A 24,274-nucleotide genomic window follows, 5' to 3' on the forward strand; every position below is an offset into this window, starting at 1 on the left:
AAGATCAGTATCAAAGATCGTACTGCCTATGTTTTCTTCCAGGAGTTTCATGGTTTCAGGTCTTGCATTTAAGTCTTTAATCCATTTTGAATTTATTTTTGTATATGGTGTGAGAAAGTGGCCCAGTTTGATTCTTTTGCCTGCAGCTGTCTAGTTTTTCCCAGTACCATTTATTGAAGAGACTGTCTTTCCCCCATTGTATATTCTTGCCTCCTTTGTTGTAGACTAATTGGCCATATAAACCTGGGTTTACTTCTGGGCTCTCTATTCTGTTCCGTTGATCAATGTCTCTGTTTTTGTGCCATGTCATACTGTTTTGATTACTATAGCTTTGTAGTATAGTTTCAGTTTGGGAGCATGATACCTCCCGCTTTGTTCTTTCTCAAGATTGCTTTGGCTGTTGAGGGTCTTTTGAGGTTTCATACAAATTTTAGGATTATTTGTTCTGGTTCTGTGAAAAATACCACTGGTATTTTGATAGGGATTGTCTTGAATCTTAGACTGCTTTGTGTAGTTAGGACATTTAAACAGTATTGCTGCTTCTAATCCATGAGCATGGTATATCTGTTCATTTGTTTGTGTCATCTTTAGTTCCTTTCATTAATGTCATATAGTTTTCCCAGAAGAGGTCTTTTACCTTTTAGATTTATTCCTTGGTATTTTGTTCTTTTTGATACAATTGTAAATGAGATAGTTTTCTTTATTTCTCTTTCTGATTATTATTACTGTATAGAAATGCAACAGTTTTCTGTATTTTGCATCCTGCAACTTTACTGAATTTATTTATTCTAATAGTTTTTTTTAATAGCATCTTTAGATTTTCTACAGATAGTATCATGTCATCTGCAAACAGTGACAGTTTTACTTCTTCCTTTCCAATTTGAATTCCTTTTATTTCTTTTTCTTGTCCGATTGCTGTGGCTAGAACTGCTGCTACTATGTTGAATAAAAGTGGCAAGAGTGGGCATCCTTGTCTTGTTCCTAGTCTTGGAGTAAATACTTTCAGCTTTTCACCATTAAACTGAGGGTTTGTCATATATGGCCTTTATTATGTTGAGGTATGTTCCTTCTGTACTCACTTATTGAGAGTTTTTATCATAAATGGATGTTGAATTTTGTCTAAAGCTTTTTCTGCATCTATTGAGATGATCATATGATTTCTATTCTTCAATTTTGTTTGTTGGGAGTTTTAAAATTACTGATTCAGTTTCAATTCTGATAATGAGTCTGTTCATATTTTCTACTTCTTTCTGATTCAATCTTGGGAAATTGTCCATTTCTAAGGATTTATCCATTTTTTTTCTAGGTTGTCCATTTTACTGACATAACTGTTTGTAGTAATCTCTTATGATTCTTTGTATTTCTGTGGTGTTTGTTGTATGTTCTCTTTCTTTTCTGATTTTATTGATTTCAGTACTCTCTCTTTTTTCCTTGATGACTCTGGCTAAAGATTTATCCATTTTATTTATCTTTTCAAAGAACCAGCTCTTAGTTTCATTGATCTTTTCTATTGCTTTTAGTCTCTGTTTCATTTATTTCCACTCTGATCTTTTTTATTTCTTTCCTTCAGCTAACTTTGTGTTTTGTTTATTCTTCTTTTTCTAGTTCCTTTCAGTGTAAGGTTAGATTGTTTATTTGAGATTTTTCTTGTTTTCTGAGGTAGACTTGTATTGCTATAAACTTCCCTTTTAGAACTGCTTTTGCTGTATCCCATAGATGTTGGTCCTTGCGTTTCCATTTTCATTTGTCTCTAGGTATTATTATTATTATTTTTTTTTTGCGGTACATGGGCCTCTCACTGCTGTGGCCTCTCCCATTGCGGAGCACAGGCTCCGGATGCGCAGGCTCAGCGGCCATGGCTCACGGGCCTAGCCGCTCCGCGGCATGTGGAATCTTCCCAGACCGGGACACGAACCTGTGTCCCCTGCATCGGCAGACGGAGTCTCAACCACTGTGCCACCAGGGAAGCCCTCTAGGTATTTTTTGTTTTTTTCAATTGATTATTTAGTAGCTCGTTGTTTAGACTCCATGTGTGTTTGGGGTTTTTTTTGCAGTTTTTTTCTTGTAATTGATTTCTAGTCTCATACTGTTGTGGTCGGAAAAGATGCTTGATATGATTTCAGTCTTCTTAAATTTATTGAGACTTGTTTTGTGGCCTAGCATGTGATCTATCTTGGAGAATGTTCCATGGGCACTTGAAAATAATGAGTATTCTCCTGTTTTTTGGATGAAGTGTTCTGTATATATCTATTAAATTCATTTGATCTAATGTGTCATTTAAGGCCAGTGTTTCCTAATTGATTTTCTCTCTCAGTGATCTGTGCATTGATGTAAGTGGGATGTTAAAAGTCCCCTATTATTGTGTTACTGTCAATTTCTCCCTTTACGTTTGTTACTATTTGCTTTATGTATTTAGGTGCTCCTATGCTGGGTGCATATAAATTTACAATTGTTATACCTTCTTCTTAGATCAATCCTTTTGTCATCATGTAATGTCCTTCTTTGTCTCGTTACAGTCTTTGTTTTAAAGTCTATTTTGTCTGATATAAGTATTGCTACCCTAGCTTTCTTTTCATTTATATTTGTATGGAATACCTTTTTCCATTCTCTCACCTTCAGTCTGTGTGTGTCTTTAGATCTGAAGTGAATCTCTTGTAGGCAGCATATATATGGGTCTTGTTTTTGGTCCATTCAGCCACTCTCTGTCTTTTGATTAGAATATTTAGTCTATTTACATTTAAAGTAATTATTGATAGATATGTACTTATTGCCATTTTGTTAATTGTTTTCTGTCTTTTTTTTATTTCTTTGTTGTTTTTTTTTCTTCTTTTGCTTGTGATTTGATGGCTATCTCTTGTGTTGTATTTGGATTCCTTTCTCTTTTGTTTGTGTATCACAGATTTTTGGTTTGTGGTTACCCTGAGTCTCATATATAACAACATAAACATCTATATATTTCACTACTTTTGTCTTTTAAACTTGTGATTTGATGGCTATCTCTTGTGTTGTATTTGGATTCCTTTCTCTTTTGTTTGTGTATCACAGATTTTTGGTTTGTGGTTACCCTGAGTCTCATATATAACAACATAAACATCTATATATTTCACTACTTTTGTCTTTTAAACTTCCTATTAGCTTTATAAGTGGTTGATCTACTACCTTTACTGTATTTTTACCTTTACCAGTGAGATTTTTTCTTACATAATTTTCATATTTCTAGTTGTGGCCTTTTTTTCTGCTTAAAGAAGTCCCTTTAACATTTCTTGTAAAGCCTGTTTAGTGGTGCTGAACTCTTTCAGCTTTTGCTTGTCTGTAAAACTCTTTTTATCTCTCCTTCAACTCTGAGTGATAAACTTTTTGGATAGACTGTTCTTTGTTGTAGGTTTTCTCCTTTTATCACTTTGAATATATTGTACCACTCTCTTCTGGCCTGTAAAGTTTCTGATGAAAAGTCAGCTGATAGTATTATGGGAGTTTCCTTGTACTTGTTGCTTTTTTCTTCCTGCTTTTAAGATTCTGTCTTTATTTTTAACTTTTGCCATTTTAATTATAGTGTCCCTTGGTGTGGACCTCTTTGGGTTCATTTTGTTTGGGACTCTCTTTGCTTCCTGGACTTGGATGTCTGTTTCCACCCCCAGTCTAGGGAAGTTTTCAGCTATTAATCTTCAAATAAGTTCTCTGCTCCTTTCTCTCCCTCTGTTTCTTCCGGGACCCCTGTCATGCAAAATCAGTATTCTTGATATTGTCCCAGAGATCTCTTAAATGGTCCTCATTTTTAAAAGTTGTTTTCCTTTTTTTCTGTTTAGCTTCAGTGATTTCCACTACTCTGTCTTTCAGATTGTTGATCTGTTCTTCTGTATCATCTAATCCACTGTTGATTCCTTCTACTGTATTTTTTTATTTCAGTTATTGTATTCTTCAGCTCTGTTTGGTTCTTCTTTATATTTTGTAACTCTTTGGTAAAATTCTCGCTGTGTTCATCCATTCTTCTCCTGAGCTTGTTGAGCATCTTTACGATCATTACCTTGAACTCTTTATTGGGCAGATTGCTTATCTCCACTTTGTTTAGTTCTTTTACTGAGATTTTGTCTTGTTGCATCCTTTGGAACATATCCTCCATCTCCTCATTTTGCCCAATTCTCCATGTTTATTTCTATGTGTTAGGTAAGTCAGTTATGTTTCCCATTATTGGAGAAGTGGCCTTATGTAGGGGATGTGTGATAAGGCCCAGCAACATGCTCCACTCTGATTACCAGAGCTATATGTTCTGGGGGTATCTCCTATGTGGGCTCTGTGCACCCTACTGTTGTGGCAGGGATAACTCCTGTGTGCATGCTGATAAGTGGGGCTGGTCCCTGGCCTGGTTGACTGCAAGGCCATGTCTCATGCAGTAGCTGTGGGCCAGCTGGAGGGAAGGGTAGGCTTCCCATGCAATTGACTGTTTGGCTTGAGGGGGCTTTGGGGCTGGTGCTAGCCTCCTGGAGTGCGGGACTTCCACTGAAGTCTTGAACCCCTCAAAGTCATCCAAGAGGGTTTGAATCAACTTCTTCCAAGCTCCTTTTAATGCTGATACTTTGACCTCTTACCACGAATCACAAATGAGCTCAATAATATTTAGAATGGTGAATCCTTTCTAGGAGGTTTTCAATTTCCTTGCCCAGATCCATCAGAGAGATCTCTATCTATGGCAGCTATAGCCTTACAAAATGTATTTTTTAAATAATAAGACTTGAAAGTCAAACTTACTTATTGATCCATGGGCTGCAGAAAGGATGTTGTGTTAGTAGCAATGAAAACAACATTAATCTCATAGCACATGTCCATCAGAGCTCTTGGGTAACTAGGTGCACTGTTATTGAGCAGTAATATTTTGAAAGGACTCTATTTTTCTGAGTAGTAGGTCTCAACGGTGGGCTTAGAACATTCAGTAAGCCATGTTGTAAATGGGTGTACTCTTACCTAGGCTGTGTCAGTCCATTTATGGAGCACAGGCAGAGTAGATTTAGCATAATTCTTAAGGGCTCTAGGATTTTTGGAGTAGTATTCAGTAAATAAGCATTGGTTTCAACTTAAAGTTACCAGCTATATTAACCCCTAACAAAAGAGCCTGTTTTTTGAAGCTCTGAAGCCAGGCGTTGACTTCTCTCTAGCTATGAAAGTCCTAGATGGCATCTTCTTCCAATACAGGGATGTTTCATCTATACTGAAAACCTGTTGTTTAGTGTAGCACCTTCATTAATTATCTTAGCTAAGTCTTCTGGATAAGCTGCTGCAACTTCTGCTCAGCACTTGCTGTTTCACCTTCTGCTTTTATGTTAAGGAGATGACTTCTTTCCTTAAACCTTTCCTTAAACCAGCCTCTGCTAGCTTCAAACTTTTCTGCAGCTTCATCACTTCTCTCAGCCTTCATAGAAATGCAGAGTCGGAGCCTTGCTCTGGATTAGGTTTGACTTAAGGGAATATTGTGGCTGGTTTGTTCTTCTATCCAGACCACTAAAACTTTCTCCATATCAGCAATAAGGCTGTTACACTTTCTTATTATTTGTGTGTTCACTGGAGAAGCACTTTTAATTTCCTTCAAGAACTTTTCTTTTGCATTCACAACTTGGCTAAGTGTTTGGTGCAGGAGGCCCAGCTTTCAGCCTATCTTGGCTTTCAACATGCCTTCCTCACTAAGCTTAATCATTTTTAGCTTTTGATATAAAGTGAGAGACGTGTGACTCTTCCTTTCACTTGAACACTTAGAGGTCATTGCAGAGTCATTAACTGACCTAATTTCACTTTTGTTGTGTCTCAGGGACTATAGAAGCCTGAGGAGAGGGAGAAAGATAGGAGAATAGCTGGTTGGGGAAGTGGTCAGAACACACACATTTATTAAGTTCACTGTCTTACACGGACACAGTTCATGGCACTCCAAAACAATTAAAGTAGAAACATCAACAATCACTGATCACAGCTTATCATAACAAATACAATGATAATGAAAAAATTTGAAATTTTGTGAAAATTACCAAAATGTGACACAGAGACATGAAGTGAGGAATAGCCATTAGAAAAATGGCATGACAGATTGGTTCCATGCATGGTTACCACAAACCTTTAATGTGTAAAAATGCAATAAAGCAAAATGCCGTAAAATGAGATAAGCCTGTATACAAGATTTTCTGTTTGCTGTCTTTCTTGGCTCATCCAGCAACAGTTAGATGAGCAAGAATGGACATGAGCATTTGCAGGCCAAATTGTGACCGTTAGTGTGCTGGGCTGTTGTTATTCAAATGACTGGTGTTAACTCCACAGAAGTCTAAGTAGTCTTAGAGATAAATTCTTGCTTACATGCACAGTAAAGAAAGAATGTGAGTAGTTGAAAGTTTTATGGAGTTAGAGGACTAGGGTTTTTCAGAGGGATTGATTGAACATTGAAATCATCAGCTCTTCATCAAATATTTTTAAACGTGCATTATTATTATTCTTTTCTGCTGACCATGGGGCCAAAGTTTTGTTTGCATGAGTTGGCATAGATTTGTGTTTGAAGAAACAAAAGAAGGGAGGGATTGAAAACAAAACTACATAAAAATGGAAGTTTGGGGCTGTATTTCATGTTTTCTTTTACCCTTGATATTTAATAAAGATTATTTTCCTTCTGTTACCTTCTCCTATTCCAAGGTTGTTGCCCCAGGCATGTTCTCTGGAAATGGGAACGATATGCATTTACCATCTCCAGATTTAGGTATTTTCCTCACAGTGCTGGTTTCTCTGCTTATCTGGGATATTCTGAGTATGAGCCTACAGTTTAGAACCTTTTGAGCTCTTGGGTTTAGACAGTTCTCAGTGATGTGTGAAGGAAGTTTGAAATGAATATTGTCCACAGGTGAATAGGGTTTACTTTTGGCTGAAGATATAGAACCTCAGTGACCCAGATAATAATATAGAAATGACCCAAATGTTAGGAACTTAGCCTGTGCAAGCCCTGACTTCAGAACATTTAGTGCGACTTTGTATAAATATTCAGACCGGGCTTCCCTGGTGGCGCAGTGGTTGCGGGTCTGCCTGCCGATGCAGGGGACACGGGTTCGTGCCCCGGTCCGGGAAGATCCCACATGCCTCGGAGTGGCTGGGCCCGTGAGCCATGGCCGCTGAGCCTGCGGGTCCAGAGCCTGTGCTCTGCAGCGGGAGAGGCCACAACAGTGAGAGGCCCGCGTACTGCAAAAAAAAAAAAAAAAAAAAAAAAAGATTCAGACCTTCTATCATCCATTAGCGTAATACACTGATTATGGTGTTCCAGTGAGTTGATTCTTGGGAGTAACATTTACTGTTACCAGCCAACGATTTTAAAAAATCCTTCCTGTAGGGAAGGATGCCTATGGGGAAATCTGAAGTTGTTCCCTGGGTTTTCCCCATTTGGTTTTGGGAAGTTTCCATGATTTTATATAACATATAACAATTTAGATTTTTCCATTTTCACTTTCGACATAATTTTGTCCCTTATTCTTTCTTTTTAGGGTCTACCTCTAAATTAACAAACCGTAGAAATTGTCTACTCCATTTAAAAAGCATTCTGAACAATTTAAGCTAAAAGAACACTTTGTTTCTTTTGGGTGGGTGTCAAGAAAATTATATATATTTATAAAATTCTTTTCCGGCAAGGGTACTTAAAAGCATGTATTTGAAATTAAGGGTTTTTTGAAAAATGGAGCTGTGCTTAACAATATAGTCTTTTAAAAATTTTACAAAGGGAGTGTTTACTAAAAGCACAGGAAATTGGTGACAGGCAGAGTTTGTCTCTGATAATAGAACAGATAGAGACCATAGAACAGAACAGATAATAGAAGATATAAGACAATGGAATAATACTTCAGACTGGCCTTTTATGACCACTAAGTAGTACAGAAATATATAGTCCTTTGTGTGGAGAATAATTTAACTCCAAATATGATATAACTTCTCACCCTCTGTTGGGTTTTATTACACTAAGATCCTGACCCTTTTGGACATGAAAACCTTGTAACTATTTTGGTCAGTGTCATTTTACAACGGGTTAGATACTTACAGTGAAGAAATACATTGGAGCTATTTTGGACCATATTGGTGCTTATTGTTTTGTGGATGTGTGTCAGTGTATCTACCCATGGGGAAAATGGTACTGTAGAATAAAAGCATACTATTCACTCTAAGACACTGATGAAAGAAATTAAAGATGATACAAACAGATGGAGAGATATACCATGTTCTTGGATTGGAAGAATCAACATTGTGAAAATGACTATACTATCCAAAGCAATCTACAGATTCAGTGCAATCCCTATCAAACTACCAATGGCATTTTTCCCAGAACTAGAACCAAAGAATTTCACAATTTGTATGGAAACAAAGACCCTGAATAGCCAAAGCAATCTTGAGAAAGAAAAACAGAGCTGGAGGAATCAGGCTCACTGACTTCAGACTATACTGCAAAGCTACAGTAATCAAGACAGTATGGTACTGGCACAAAAAACAGAAATATAGATCAATGGAACAGGATAGAAAGACCAGAGGTAAACCCATGCACATATGGCCACCTTATTTTTGATGAAAGAGGCAAGAATATACAATGGAGAAAAGACAGCCTCTTAAATAAGTGGTGCTGGGAAAACTGGACAGCTACATGTAAAAGAATGAAATGAGAACACTCCCTAACACCATACACAAAAATAAACTCAAAATGGATTAAAGACCTAAATGTTAGGCCAGTCACTATCAAACTCTTAGAAGAAAACATAGGCAGAACACTCTATGACATAAATCACAGCAAGATCCTTTTTGACCCACCTCCTAGAGAAATGGAAATAAAAACAAAAATGAACAAATGGGACTAATGAAACTTCAAAGCTTTTGCACAGCAAAGGAAACCATAAACAAGACGAAAAGACAACCCTCAGAATGGGAGAAAATTTTGCAAATGAAGCGATTGACAAAAGATTAATCTTCAAAATTTACAAGCAACTCATGCAGCTCAATATCAATAAAACAAATAACCCAATCTAAAAATGGGCAGAAGACCTAAATAGACATTTCTCCAAAGAAGATATACAGATTGCCAACAAACACAAAGAATGCTCAACATCATTAATCATTAGAGAAACACAAATCAAAACTTCAATGAAGTATCACCTCACACCAGTCAGAATAACCATCATCAAAAAATCTACAAACAATAAATGCTGGAGAGGGTGTGGAGAAAAGGGAAGCCTGTTGCACTGTTGATGGGAATGTAAATTGTTACAGCCACTATGGAGAACAGTATGGAGGTTCCTTAAAAAACTACAAATAGAACTACCATATGACCCAGCAATCCCACTACTGAGCATATACCCAGAGAAAACCATAATTGGAAAAGAGTCATGTACCACAATGTTCATTGAGGCTCTATTTACAATAGCCAGGACATGGAACCAACCTAAGTGTCCATCAACAGATGAATGGATAAAGAAGATGTGGCACGTATATATAATGGAATATTACTCAGCCATAAAAAGAAACAAAATTGCGTTATGTGTAGTGAGGTGGTTGGACCTAGAGTCTGTCATACAGAGTGAAGTAAAGTCAGAAAGAGAAAAACAAATACTGTATGCTAACACATATATATGGAATCTAAAAAAAATAAGAAAAAAAAGGTCATGAAGAACCTAGGGGCAGGATGGGAATAAAGATGCAGGCGTAGAGAATGGACTTGAGGACACGGGGAGGGGGAAGGGTAAGCTGGGACAAAGTGAGAGAGTGGCATGGACATATGTACACTACCAAACGTAAAATAGATAGCTAGTGGGAAGCAGCCGCATAGCACAAGGAGATCAGCTCTGTGCTTTGTGACCACCTAGAGGGGTGGGATAAGGGAGGGTGGGAGGGAGGGAGACGCAAGAGGGAAGAGATATGGGGATATATGTATGTGTATAGCTGATTCACTTTGTTATAAAGCAGAAACTAACACACCGTTGTAAAGCAGTTATACTCCAATAAAGATGTTTAAAAAAAAAAAGCATACTATCTTAGCTTAGCATTCACTTGGAATTTTTATGCCTGGTTTCTGCATTTGCCATTTAGAAGTAAATTATTTGGCTTCTGTTCAAACCATTTAAATCAATTCTTACCATAATACACATGGCTTAAGATTCACGGGGGAGGGTGTTTCTTTATTCATGCAAATTTTAAGATAGGAACTTCCAAAGATGTTTTAGGTTTGTGAAGATTAAACAGTATGGTTCCACTTTCTCAACTTTTCATCCCTGTTAAAGGCCAGGAAATTTGCACCATTTTTTCCTCCATATTTTACTTTTCTACTCCTTACACAGTATGAAATCAGAATTATTAGGCACAGTCACATTTGGGTATCCCCATGCTTATTAAAATTGGAGCCTTGGAATATTTTAAACACATAAACCGATTGTTGAGTTTGTTAAAGAGTTTTGTCAAAATTAGAGATAGTTAGTTCATTGAATATTTTATGAATATTGAGTATACCTGCTGCATTCCAGGCACTGTTCTAGGTCCTGGTTATACAAAGATGAGCCAATCATGGTCACTGCCTTTAGGGAATTTGCTCAGAGGTAGAGAGAAATTGGTGAGCCTGTATTTATAATGCATCTGCCCAAGATGTAAGGGGAGTACAAGGAGGGACATGTAAATCAGACTGGAGGGTCTCTGAGGGCTTCTTAAGGAAGGTAATGCTTTATTCGTGAATTGAAATATAAGTAGGAGTTAGCAAGATGGAGAAGGAAGAAAGGGAGGGGAAGTATTTTCCAGGTGGAAGAATGTGTGTGTAGAGATGATTATTAACAAATTGGTCACGTGATTTATAAGTATATGTGTATTTTTCATATCTTGCATTTCATATGGAAGAGGAAGTCCATTTTCATCCCCAAACTAAGAAATTAAAATTTAACTCATAAGTAAATTTTTTCTGCAGTCTTTAAAAATACAGCAAAATAAAAGAAAAAGAAAAAAACACAGTGCATAATATATGTTAACATAGTGCAGCAAATGTGCCAAATTTTGTTTTTTGCAATAAATCCAACATTATAAAATAGGACAAAAATTGGAATTTTTAAAATGAAAGATTACTATGGATTCACCAACTCACTGGGATGAATATCTTTATAAAACTAAAAATGCTATTAATAATTAAAAAAATACCCTTATGTTATTTGTAAATTCAGTTTTTTGTTGGTTATATTTTCTTAAATCAAGGCATTCCTGCTTTTGAAAAGTAGTAATATTTTGCTATGAATCTTATAGCTTAAGCCTTAATTTCTGTGGATCTGGTATTATCATCTCTTAAGTAGAAAACAAATGTTCTATTAGATGATACCTTTAAGGGGCATAGAAATCCTCGGAACGCTATCAGGAAAATAAAATTAATATCTCCCTTGTTTCATTTATGTGCCTTTTAATCAAGGCAGATTTCAAGGAGGAAGACAGATGTTTCTCCATTTTGTTTTTCTTTAAATGTACTACTTGGGATTTGAAGCTTCTGCACTTCTTCTGTTTGTTTGGATTTTTTTTTTTTTCCCATGGCTTAATCCCAAAAAATGGAATAAAAAATTTAGCGAGAGCTTTGTTGTTTGAAATTGCAGGGTGCTGCGAGACTTATTGCAAATCCCTGATGTCTCCCTGTCTGCCCTCAATTCTCCTATTTTTGGTAATAATGCAAGCAGTCATTTTAGAAAACTTTGCTTTGTTCATTTTACTGAGCCTCTTCCAGCACCATGTGCCTGAAGCAATAGCAGCGGGCCACAGCCAAGGTCCTAGGGCATAAACTCAGACTTCATCTTTCTCAAATGCTGCTACTTGAAATTTGCATAAACGTTGAAAAGAAGATTAAAGGGGCCCTCTATGCCTCCTCTTCACATATTTTAGGAACCCCAGCCATTCAAGGCATTAAAATGTCTTTTGAGTCATCAGGGGATGTAAAAGCGCAAACAGATGCCATCCTGCAGACAGAGGGAGCAGGATATGAAAAAAATCATGTGAGATAGACAACAGAGGCTTATTTGAAGAGGCTGCAAAGCGACAAGTAATGCCAATTTAAAACGATTACATGTTAATGCAACAAGTGAAACACGTTTGAAGGCTGCTCAGATTACACCGGCTGGGGTGCAGACTTAATTACTCATGTTAGAGATTCCTAAAACAAAGGGAGTCTTTTAAACCAGTGATATGTAGCTGGCATGATACTGAAAAGCCCTGGAAAACCTAGGTAAATGCCTAGAGGAAGTTTTAAGGACAATTCCATTAAGTCTGGAGATCTTGGGCCTGTCCCTAAATGGGCAAATTCCTTAGGCACTGGAACTGGTAAAAATCAATGACAGTTTATTCTGTTGTTTGCAGTATTTATATACAAATGAGGCTGATAAACTTTACTAGAACCTTGTCTGGACTGAGTTATACTCACTGCTCAACAACAAAGGTTTGTGTTGTATTTCTTAAAGGTTTTTTCTGGAGTGATTCTGAAATTGATATTGAGAGGGTCTGCTAAAGGTATACAGTAAAAACAATTTTTATTTTACTCCTATTTATCTTAGAGTCATTTGGGTTGGTCATTTTCTGTCTGTCCCTGTTCCTAACATCCCTAGATTGTGTGCACCATGAGAATAGGAATTGTTTGTTTTGTCCCTGTTTGCTTTTCATGCAGTGCTAGGTAGAGGGCCATACTCAGAGTAGTCGTTCCACAAGTAGCAAAAGCACCATGTTAACACTGAATGACATTTTTGTTCATATATAGTGTTACTTTACCTTTCATGAATCACTTCTCCCTATGCTTGCAGTGCTATACCTTTTTTTTTTTTTTTGAGCAGTGAGTGACTTTCTTTGTAGTAGTTCAGGATATCTTTTACTAGACCTTTATTGGTGGCAACTGGGAAGAATTTATTCCATTTATTGATATGTCCTAAATTGCTTAGGGCTCTTCTATTTTTCCAGATTTCTCAGTTTGTTAAACTGGGGTTTGATTGATATAACAAGTTCCTCTAAAGCCACCATTTATCGTGGAATCAATTACAAAGAATTTAAGTACCTACTATGTGAGCAGTCCTTTTTTGAGCTCTTACTATGTGTCAGGCATTGTTCTAGGCTCTTTAAATGTATTAATTTGGTTCATTCTTGCCAGGGCTCTGAGAGAGATTATTTTGTACATGAAGAAATGAAAGTACAAAGAGGATACAGAGATAGACAGTAAACGGTGGGGCTGGAATTCCAACTGAGATCCTGATTTCAGCATTTATGCTTTCAATCACTAAACTATATTGCCTCAAATATACAGAAGAGAAGAAATGGTTTCTATCATCTAGGAACTTAAAAGTGTAAAAGCAGAGAGAGTTAGGAGACAGCACAGAATTAAATGCTAAATTGTGAGTTATGAGTGTTACAAGGGTAGGGGTTGGCCTGTGAGGACAGAACCATCCAGGGGAAGCTTTGTGGGCCAGGCAGAAGGTGAGCTGGGCCTGGGAGGAAGGAGCAGAATTTAGATAGTAAAGGGGAAGTGGCAATCAGAGGAAGCTGAGATACTAGTGGAGGCAAGGAACTGAGTTCACAATGGTCTGTTCAAGCAAGAGGCTGCATTCAAAGGGGTTCGAGGTGAAATGCTGGGTGCATAATGTAGGCTGCGATCTTGAAGGCCAGGGTGAGGGCTTCGACTGGAAGAAGGAAGGAATGACTCGTCCCTGGAAGAAACAGTGCCAAGCTTGGCTCTGTACCTACCGAAGGTACTGCATCCACCTCTCAACTGATTCTTCTGAAGCCAAGCTGAGAATAAGTTCTGAAAACTGAGTAAGAACTGAAAGCCACTGCAGATTAGCGAGTGGTGGACTGACCCTTGTAACATTGTCATTCTGGGAGGTTAGATGGGATTAGAATAAAGTCCTTACCATTTGCGGGGGAGCTGAGAAAATGGGTGGCTTTGGCCTAGTCTAAAATGGGGTGACTTTCATAAGCTTATATAAGAAAGGAAGAAAAGCCTCCACACACTGGAACATTTAACAGTCTTGACTTTTTTCAAACACAGATCTGGTTGTGTTGCCTTCCTTGCTTAGAGCAGCCCAGTAGTTCATGCTCACCCTTAGAGCAGAAGCCGTAATCTGACCCCTGCCTGCCTTCCTTGCTGTTTCCTATTACCCTCCCTGTTGTTTAATAATTTCTAGCCATACAGACATGGAATACCAGTCTCATTCCCTCTCCAGGCCTTTACGCTTGCTGTTTCCTCTGCTTGGGATCACTGTTTCCCTATATCTTCATGATTCTTGTTCGTTTAAGTCTTAGCTCAAAGGAAACCACCTGAGAGAGGCCTTTCCTAGTCACTTTATCTAAAGTAGGTCCCTACACCTCCAGCCTTCCTGATTACGTTGTATCCCATAACTGGGTTCTGTTTCCAATAGAATCTATCACTTACCGCTGTGAGATAATAAATAAATTTACTTATTCATTATCTGTCTTTCCCTAGTAGAAATAAGGTTCATGAGGACAGGGACTTTATTATGTTAACCATGGTTTCCCTGACATCAGGGCCTGCACCTCACATAGTAGATGCTCTGTAAGTACTTTTTTTTTAATGAATTTGGCTGCTCCCTGAGGCTTGTGGGATCTTAGTTCCCCGACCAGGGATTGAACCCGTGCCCTCGGCAGTGAAAGTGTGGAGTGCTAACCCCTGGACCTCTGGGGAATTCCATCTGTAAGTATATTTCTGAGTATTGGAAGACTAGTCCCCAAATATGCAGTAGAGAAAATGTGTGAAAATTGGAAATATTCTAGATATTGTGTCACATTGCCAAGTGATGGAGTGATGAAATTGGAATCCACTGCTTCTTTTTGTTTTTGCCCTTTTTGGGGGCAGGGGGCACGTACATATATGAGACTGATATTCGTCAGCCAGCATTTATTGAGTAACCTCTGTAGCTTAGATGAAAATTCGGGAAAAAGTCACTCCTTTTGTGAGTGACCGGTCTCTCTGTGTCTATTAAAACATCAGTTTAATGTCTAACTGATATGATGGAACCTTTTTTACTTTACAAATATAAAGCTGCTTTTAATTTTATTGTTAAATTGAAGTGTTTTACGTTGGGAAAAAAGTAAATTGAATTTTGAAATGAGATCTTTCCCAGCCTCACTGTCATGGTTTTTAGTTATCAAAGTTTTAACTTCTATATTTATGACAAATAATTACGGTATTCATTTAGAAATAGCCTCTGAGCAAAGTTGTGAGTCTCAAATTTTACTTGGTTGTCGTTGCTGTTATCCATCCAGGCAATACATTGTCGTCTCCATCATCCAGGACTTCTGGTGGATTATATAGTCTCAGGGGATTCCTTAAAGTGGACCACCATGCCTTAGTACAGGAGTTGTGTCCAAGTGTGGCTCCTCAGAGTCACAGCGTCAGCATCACCTGGGAACTTGTTAGGCATGCACATTCCCAGGCCCCCTTTAGACTGACTCACTCAGAAACCGGGGTGGCGGGGGGTGGAGTCCAGCAATCTGTGTTTTAACAAGCCCTCCAGATGATTCTGATACACACTAAAGTTTGAGAACCGTGGCTTAGTAAATGTTAAAGGTTCAAGGTAGCATGATCCTACGGATTAGCCAAACGGCATTAATTATTAGCCTTGCGAGCCTACCTCCTTTTTGGTCCCTGAATTTGATTGGTTCACGAAGGCTAGGCTGTGAAGTTATTTTCTAGATTGATTGCCACATATTGACTTTAGGTTGTTTGTATTTCTCTGCACCTGTCACTGTAATGATTTTCCGAGATGCTTAATAGGAACAGACTGTGATTTTTTTTTTTTTTTTTTTTTTTTTGCACCCATGGCTTTCTGAGTCATGGGTGGCTGGCTTCTTTTGTCTTTCTGGATAGATTTCTCTAGGTACCAGGCATGCCATTCATCTACTTTTAATGAGGGAGTTGTCACTGTTGGATCACAGGGGATCCTTCAGCAGCATTTAGTTTACCCCAGTTTGGTTTACAGGTTGGGAAATTGAGCCCCCATGAGGTTGTGCTTTTCTTGCAGTAGTGCAGCTAGTTTGTGGTAGATCCAGGGTTTCAGGACTCCTGACTCCCTCCACTGCCCCAGGATTCCTGCAGGGGGAGGCCAGAGCTGTGGCTTGCTCTGGGCCTGCGGGACATTCCTTTCCTATTTAAAGAAAAAAGCAAATAGAAAAAAAGTCAGGAAGTTCTCACTGAAACTAATAAAAGTGTCTAAAGAGAATAAAAAAATCAGTTTGAGAACTTTGGTATGGAGGAAATAACCTGACATTAACTGTTTTAATTATAGTTGTTGCATTGGGCTTATCAGTGTGGGAAGAGGGAGCATTTGAGCCCTACAGGGAAGTGGGATATGGACAACAAGATGACCCTCTTCCTGAATATGCCTGCGCAGGCTGCAGCCTAGTGACTGCTTGTGTGATACCAATAGCTGTCATGGAGACGGGGCTGGACTCAGTAAGGCCCAGCAGTGTCACAGCTAGTGCTATGGAGGAATGCCCCATGAGGAGGCCTCTTAACCTCCTTGGCCTTCACTTTCTAATATGTGGGTATAATAATACCTATTTTGCCCATCTTGAGAAGAAAAATGTCAGATGGTGGGAAGCAGTGTATTACTGTAGTTAAGAGCACAGACTCTCTCATGAGATCCAGACTCCCTAGGTTCAAATTCTGGTTCTTTCACTCACTGTTGTGACAATAGGCGGGTCACTTATCCTTTCTGTAGGATGGGTTTAATGAAATTAACTACTTCATAGGGTTGTTGGGAAGACTGAATTAGTCTGTGTAAAGGGCTTAGAACAATACCTGGTATTTAGTAAGTGCTAAGTGTTAGCTGCTATTGTTATCACTAGTTTTTAAAAATATTATTATCTTAAGAGCTGAGATTTTTGTAAACATTCTCAAAGGGTTTCATCACTTGATAACAGTACTGGGCAAATAGAAGGCTCTTATGCAGTAATTGTTAATGGAGGAGCTGTTCTAACATCCAGCTTGTGCCTGGGCCCTGCTGTGAGAAGAAGCTGGTTTTAATGCCCCGGAAGGGCAGACCTAGAGCCTCTGATATTGCAGTTTATTCATAGAGTGGTACTCACAGAGGAAACTCAAAAGTGGAGACTTCGCGGTTTTGCTTTCAGGTATTTATACATGAACCATCCTAGGAGATGAAGATCTTAATAATCTTCCAGAAAAAGTTCATGGACTTCAATTTTGATTTTTATTGTTTGACAAGTTTTCTTTCTGTCTTGCCCTTCCACTTGTTATTAGTATTCTTGATAAGCATTTTGGTGATGAAAATTCCAACTCTAAAAGCTAAACAATCAAGGTACTGTAATTATCCAGCAAACGAGGCTTTGGGTGGCCTTCCTCCTCTTCTGGCTGAAATCAATGAAAGTTTCTACTATTGCTGTTTATTTCTGGGTAGTCTGCTTTTGGGAGGGATTAAGATGATGAAGTACCTTTTTATTAAAGGGACTAGGGTTCAAGAATTTGAGAATTATTGTTTTATTTATAGATATAAAATTAACTTCTCATTTTTTTGCTTTAATCCCCCCTCCTCTACAGTCTCTATTTATAGTCTACTCCCCATCTTTGTGTGAGCCCCTTAAAGTTAGAGATTATGTTTTATTCATTTCTCTATGAATTCCATTTCCCCTTTTTCCTCTGGATCCTAATGTAGTGTCTGGTACACACTAGGCTCTCAAATACAGTTTGTTGAATGAATATTATTGATGTTTCTGATTATTTCTTGAAGTGGCCTGTTTTGAAACTTCACCTGAGGCTTAAGTAATTCATTAATATCATGGTGACCTAGTATCTACCCAGGTCTTCCTAAATATTCATTGATGAATCCTTACATTGCTCATCTGAAGTATCCAAATCCCAAGATGCTCATGGCATATCATGGATAGTATAGCTTTAATTTTCTTAGTATCATTGGGAAATAGGGATGTAACAGCCAGAGAGATAGAGGCACAGAGAATTAAGAGTATCATTCCGGACCACAGAACAGTTATCATGGGAAGAGACTCTTGGGATGAGCTTCTGTACTTCTATGACTGCAGGAGCCAAAAGATAAAAAGATGATTAAAACTCTAAAGGGAAACCTAAATCAAGTTGGATATGGGAATGAATGTTGACCCAGATTGGATGATGTTTCTCTGATGTCTGAGGGTTATGACTAGTGACTTATTTCTAACGTGTATTTGTTTTTGTTTTTAGCATTGCAATGTCGGGACGGCTATGAGCCCTGTGTAAATGAAGGAATATGTGTTACCTACCACAATGGTACAGGGTACTGCAAGTAAGTTTTTCTCTGTTTTTTTCCTTCTTTATGTATTTTATTTTTTCCTCAATAGGAAATTGCACAAGATTTGGTAATACTGCTCTGTTTTTAATACTTCTGTGAAATGTTACTGGTTCTCTAACTTTTCTGATGTAGTTTTTGTGGGGGATGAGGATGTGGATGTCAGATAAATGGTTAATAAGAACTTACTGTCTTATCTTTTTCATCATGAAAAAGACTTTCAGTGAGTAGCTAGTTAAATATAGTGAGTACATTCTTTTACATTTTCAGTTTAAGGCAAAGCCTCAGAATCGCTTCTCAACGTGTTAGCTGTGATCTTGTTTTAAAGTCAAACCAAATAGATGTTAACTTTAATTCTGCCTACTGTAAGTAAATACTATGTGAAATACTAAGTAAAGCACGTGAAACTTTTATCTAATATAAAAAATCAATTCTGAAAGAGAGACTGTGAGAGAAGATGCACACATGCTTGTAGGGATGGGGTGGGGAGCAGCGGCTGTGGCTGGACGTCATTATATAGGTTTAAAAGAATAAGGATGAGGAGTAGATAGGACTGGGGGTTTACACTAGTCCTCAGGAGCATTTCTTTTCTTTCTCTCTGATCATCCTCTAGTGTAGCCATACTTTTTGTTTGAGGAAACCTGTGAGGTAATCTCATAAATTGCTTCTCTAGGTTGCCTATGGATAATTTTTTTCCCTCTTCAACCTCAATTGAAAATTTTTGATAGGAACATGTTTCCATTCTATTTCTTTAATGGAAAATAAGATTTGGCAATTATACATTTATCTTCTTTAACACTTTTATGGGATATATTTGTTCTTTGCTTTGGTAGAAGTATTTGCTTGCTAAGCATTTTTAAAAAAATTAATTAATTTATTTATTTTGGGCTGCATTGGGTCTTCGTTGCTGTGCACAGGCTTTCTCTAGTTGCGGCGAGCGGGGGCTACTCTTCGTTGTGGTGTGGGGGCTTCTCTTGTGGAGCACAGGCTCTAGGCACATGGGCTTCAGTAGTTGTAGCACGTGGGCTTCAGTAGTTGTAGCATGTAGGCTCAGTAGTTGTGGCTCGCGGGCTCTAGAGCGCAGGCTCAGTAGTTGTGGTGCACGGGCTTAGTTGCTCCGCGGAATGTGTGATCTTCCCGGACACAGGGCTCAAACCTGTGTCCCCTGCATTGGCAGGCAGATTTTTAACCACTGTGCCACCAGGAAAGCCCTTGATAAGCATTTGAAGTGAGTTTATCCAACATGGGTTTGTTTCTTTTCTGGATATTTAACTGAAAAACATAACTATGATAATGACATTTTTCCAATCAAGTCTATTCTGACAACAGGATCTAAGTTCTTTAATGTTATGAACAAGAATTTTCCAAGTCAGAAAAAATTTTCTTCACCAAAGTGAAAATATTTTAAGCTGTGATGACAGTAAAGCTTAACAATAGGTTGTTTGGATTGGAATAAATATAACACTGGAAGTGAAATTTTTTATGTAACTGATTATGGGCTGTTCACTTAGTTTTTCTAGCTGGGAAAAAAAATCCAACCAAAAGCATGTGATGTAGTCTCCTCTAAGAATGGAAACACAACTGGAGATAATAAGGAAAGGAACTTGGTACCTTAGAATTGGCCACTGAAATCTTGTTAATCTCTTTGGCATCTGGTGTCTTAGTTACCTGCTTTATTCTATTATTTATCTCTCTCGTGGTAGTTAACCCATTATACTATGATCATTTGTTGATGTGTTGGTTTCTCCCACTAGAGTGTGAAGTCCTGGTCTTGTGTGCTTTTGCACAGTTAATGCCTAGTACAGCGCCTGGTATGTAGCTAGCGCTCAACGATATGTTTCTTGAACCAAAAGTGCTCAGTAGATATCACTCACATGTCTTTAAATCTGTTTGTCTTAAATAAGTAGAAACTGTCCTTTCCTCTGAGAATTTTGTTGGCTTCATGTAGCATTCAGGATGGTAGTACTACACAGAGAGGCAATTTAGTTCTATTTAGAGATAATTCAACTTGGTGACTTATGCAGGGAGAATTTCAAATACGTTCTAAGTGTTGGCCTACATATTTGTGGTCTGACATGGGGAACGAGGGCTGTAGAGGAGACCAATCTCTGAGCACTTACCAGGAATGGACACTAAGGGACATTTCGGGGAGAAAACAGATTTGTGAGCTGTTAGTCTCAGACTCTGCAACCAAGGTGAGAGAGACAAAGTTGACCCTAGTTTTTGGAAGAAGCATTGCTAGGAAACAGGGAACTCACTTTGTGATTGACAAAAATGGAGCTGCCTGAATTCTGTCCCTGGATACTTGTTAATTATTGATGGGGTGGGTTGCTTATGGATATAGTTCTGGATTTAGTCCTGGACATCCCTCAGATGTCTTCCAACCCTGTTGTGAGGGAAACAAGCTTCTAGAGAAAAGGAGAGTAAGGGAATAAAATGGACAAGGCCATCTTTTCGGGAGACCGATGTGAACAACAAACCTTGTAAAAAGAGAATGTTTCTCTACTTCAATAAAAGTAATGTTAGCATCTTCAGGAGTATCAGTGTCTACATAAGTGGACACAGGAAAAGCAAGAACAATATCAGGGAAGCCAAATCAGTCGTCCTACAGTGCCATGCCAGCCAACCTCCACAGAACATTAAGAAAAATTTAAGTAAAAGTACCATTTATTTAGCAGACCTTTCAGTATATCTTCACCAGCTTTGCTTTTTTTCCCTGGGGAAAGAAGTTACTCCAGCTTGCTCAGTAAATACTGTTTTCACAAAATGGTAATAAATATTAGAACACTTAGAAGGTTTATAAAAATTACATCAGATATGCAGGACATATGATTGTCTTTTTATCCGTGAGATTGCTTAGTGGATTAGGAAAAGAAAGCTGAGGCCAAATTTTTTTTACTGGGGTGGGTGGGTAGGAGTTAATGGAAAATGTTTTAAAGTAGAAGGTATCTGACTGTCTCTTTAAAGAGCATAATGTTATTGATTCAGCTAAATTATAATGGTTGTTTATGGAAGTTATAGAAATCCTTGATAAGATCACATTGACAGATGAGGATAAGTACTTTTAAAGGTTAGTTTTGTACACAGCTCAACTGTTTTTTCTAACTGTTAAGAGTCTAAGTACTCTATCAGTCTGTGATTAGATTGGGAGCCAGACAAGGAGAAACGGTGTAATCTTGCATAAAACTCAATTATTCCTCCTAAATAGTTGTTGTCATATCTTAATAAAGCCCTCTGACTACAGAGAGATAAGGCATTTCATTCTCTCGCTTGTCCTACTGGGAGGTGTAAATATATAATTAAATTTGGCTGTCATTAATCACTTTCAAGTTGTTTTCTCAGGCTTTCAAATATAAACCATTCCAAATCCCACTTTGATTAAAAATCGTGGGCAACTCAAGTTCACTAGAATGTTGGGGGTGGGTGAGGTTATGATTTGTAAAATTCACAAAATGTGTATTTTTAAGGACGCATTTATCATAGTTATTTAAAGTCCTTGTTTGCCAGTTCTTTAACATCTGGGTTGTCTTTGGACATGTTTCCATAAACAGCTCTTTAACTCGACTGTGGGTACAGTTTCCCTTTACTTCATGTTTATGGTAGTTTTTATTGTTTTCTGGACATTGTGAGTGATGCATTTTAAACTTTATCTTCTACTAAAGAATGTTACTGGAAGATCACCTTGATGCTATTTGGGCTGTGCTATGGGGGGTCTGTTTTGCTCTTAGTCTGGTGGTGCGTCTTGGTCTAGACTTGGGCTTTAGATATAATCCTTACTCCCAAGGTATGACCCCTCAGTGGGTTCAGTGAAAAGCGTGAGGTTTTTACCATATTCTGGGGTGTATCCCAAGCCCCTCTAATTTGGTAGGATTTAAAGTAAAACCTCTGACTCCCAGGAACCATGCTCAGCTTTTCAGCCTTCCAGCTCTTGCTTTCCATTGTGTTCCTAAATATCATCTTGTTGTGGAGTTATATTACATATTTTCGGGCTACCTCCTCTGTGGTTCTGTTTTTTTCCAGGATTTCTCCTCCTCAAATTTCAGCTACTTTGACAATTCTAGACACCTTTGACTCTTTAGCTCAGTAAGACTTGCATTCTCTGCTTGCTTTCTGTTTCTCTTGTGCTTCACGAACTGGGGAATACTCTTCAGGGAAAAAGGTGTATAAGTGCATGTTTCATATACGTAGTTTGTTTTTTCCTTCGAGGCTCATATCCCTTCTAATTTCTGCCCGCTTTGATTGCTCTCTGGTACCTTTAATATTTTGTCTGGAGTTTATAATTATTATGAACGGGTGAGTTGATCTAAGTTACTCTGCCATTACTTTTAATGGTAAGAATTATAATCTTAAAGGAGTCTTTCAAAGTTTTCTACATACCACTTAGGAGGTAACTAGCACAATATTTGTTAAACAATGGAAAATCAGCATGAGCTATATAGGCTCCTGTGGATAGGTGATTGCATTTGAGAATCTGTACTTTTTGCCAAAGTATCTAACTAGAAACTACATTTTTTTTTTTTTTTTTTTGCGATACGCGGGCCTCTCACTGTTGTGGCCTCTCCCACTGCGGAGCACAGGCTCCGGACGCGCAGGCCCAACGGCCATGGCTCACGGGCCCAGCCGCTGCGCGGCATGTGGGATCCTCCCGGACAGGGGCACGAACCCGTGTCCCCTGCATCGGCAGGTGGACTCTCAACCAGTGTGCCATGAGGGAAGCCCTTAAAGTAAATTATTATAAATAGAAAATGTTATAAAATATAACTGTGTCACATTTTACCTAAAATTTATCTATTAGGTATAAGAAACGTTAAACTTTAACAACTAACAATTTTCCTTGCCAGGATTAGAGAGTAGTGTTGGTGGTCCAGGCCTCCAAAAGCCATCCAAGAAAACTGGAGCCATCGCCTTCTTTGTCCTCTTGATAAGTTTCTGTATAGTTGCGAGAGAACAGAGATACTCAGAATCTTCCAGAGCCTTGCTTATAGTAGAGGATGCGTTATCAATGTTTGTGTTGTGGCCATACTGCCCTAGAAAGGCATTTTCAAAAGTCATGACTGACTCAGCATTTTCCCCTTTCACTCACCTTGTTGGTGAGTGCTGTTCAGGGGCAGTATCAGATCAAAGAAATGCACTGGGAAGAATATCAACTGTTAAACCACTTTCTCTTTTTCTGCTGAAACTGGTTCTGCCAGCAAGGTTCCTTCAGTTGAGGTGAATAATACTTTAAGGCAATAGTTCAAAAATCAAAATGAATGCAAAAATTATGATTAAAAATATCCAAATTTTTAAAAAAGATAAAATCAGTACTGCTGATTTTTTTTTTTTTTTTGTGCCACGCTCCTGTATGGTTCAGTCTGGCACTGGTGAGTGGATTAAGGCATCTGGAAGAGCCCTGCTTGGTGACATGGAGAGGACAGGTTTCTATGCCAGATAGACTTGAATTTGAGCCCTAAATCCTGTCAGTAATTGGATCTTTGGCAAGCTGAAGAATATTATGCTAGCTAATATTTATTAATCACTTATTACATACTAGGCTGTGTGCTCAGTTAAGCTCTTTACAGGTATTATTTTAGTCCTCATGTAAGGTAGAGAGTCTTGATATCCCTGTTTTACCAATGAGTGTATGGAAACTCAGAGAGGTTAAATAATTTGCCCAAGATCACGTAACTCTTAAGTATCTGACCTGAGATGTGCTCTTTGAAAATCTGCTTTTGCTCTGAGTCTCAGTTTGCTTATTAGTAAAATGGGACAAAATTACCTATTTTAAAGTGGTATTTCAAACAGGACCTTCTGAAAAGGAAGTGTGGAACATTAAAAAGTGTATAAAAGGTAGATTTTCAGATCAGGATTATGATTAAAACTCTATATATAGTTCCTGATTTTAAAGTAGAGACATAGGTAGGCCTGGGCAGCTCATAATACTACATAATACTAGAGTATTGAACTTGCTTGTAGCTACATGAGTGTACGTG

The 24,274-nt window shown here is 38.2% G+C and overlaps 1 protein-coding gene across 2 annotated transcripts in view; it reads left to right on the forward strand.

The window, feature by feature from the left end:
• The window catches only part of NOTCH2 (notch receptor 2), a 177,736-nt gene that overhangs the window by 36,120 nt on the left and 117,342 nt on the right, over positions 1-24,274 (forward strand). For both annotated transcript variants that reach the window (XM_019919451.3, XM_019919449.3), the window contains exon 2: positions 18,218-18,299. In XM_019919451.3, the coding sequence (XP_019775010.1) occupies positions 18,218-18,299 (82 nt within the window). The remainder of the gene's footprint in view (positions 1-18,217; positions 18,300-24,274) is intronic.

The sequence above is a fragment of the Tursiops truncatus genome, chromosome 1 (genome assembly GCF_011762595.2).
Source record: "Tursiops truncatus isolate mTurTru1 chromosome 1, mTurTru1.mat.Y, whole genome shotgun sequence".
NCBI lineage: Eukaryota > Metazoa > Chordata > Mammalia > Artiodactyla > Delphinidae > Tursiops > Tursiops truncatus.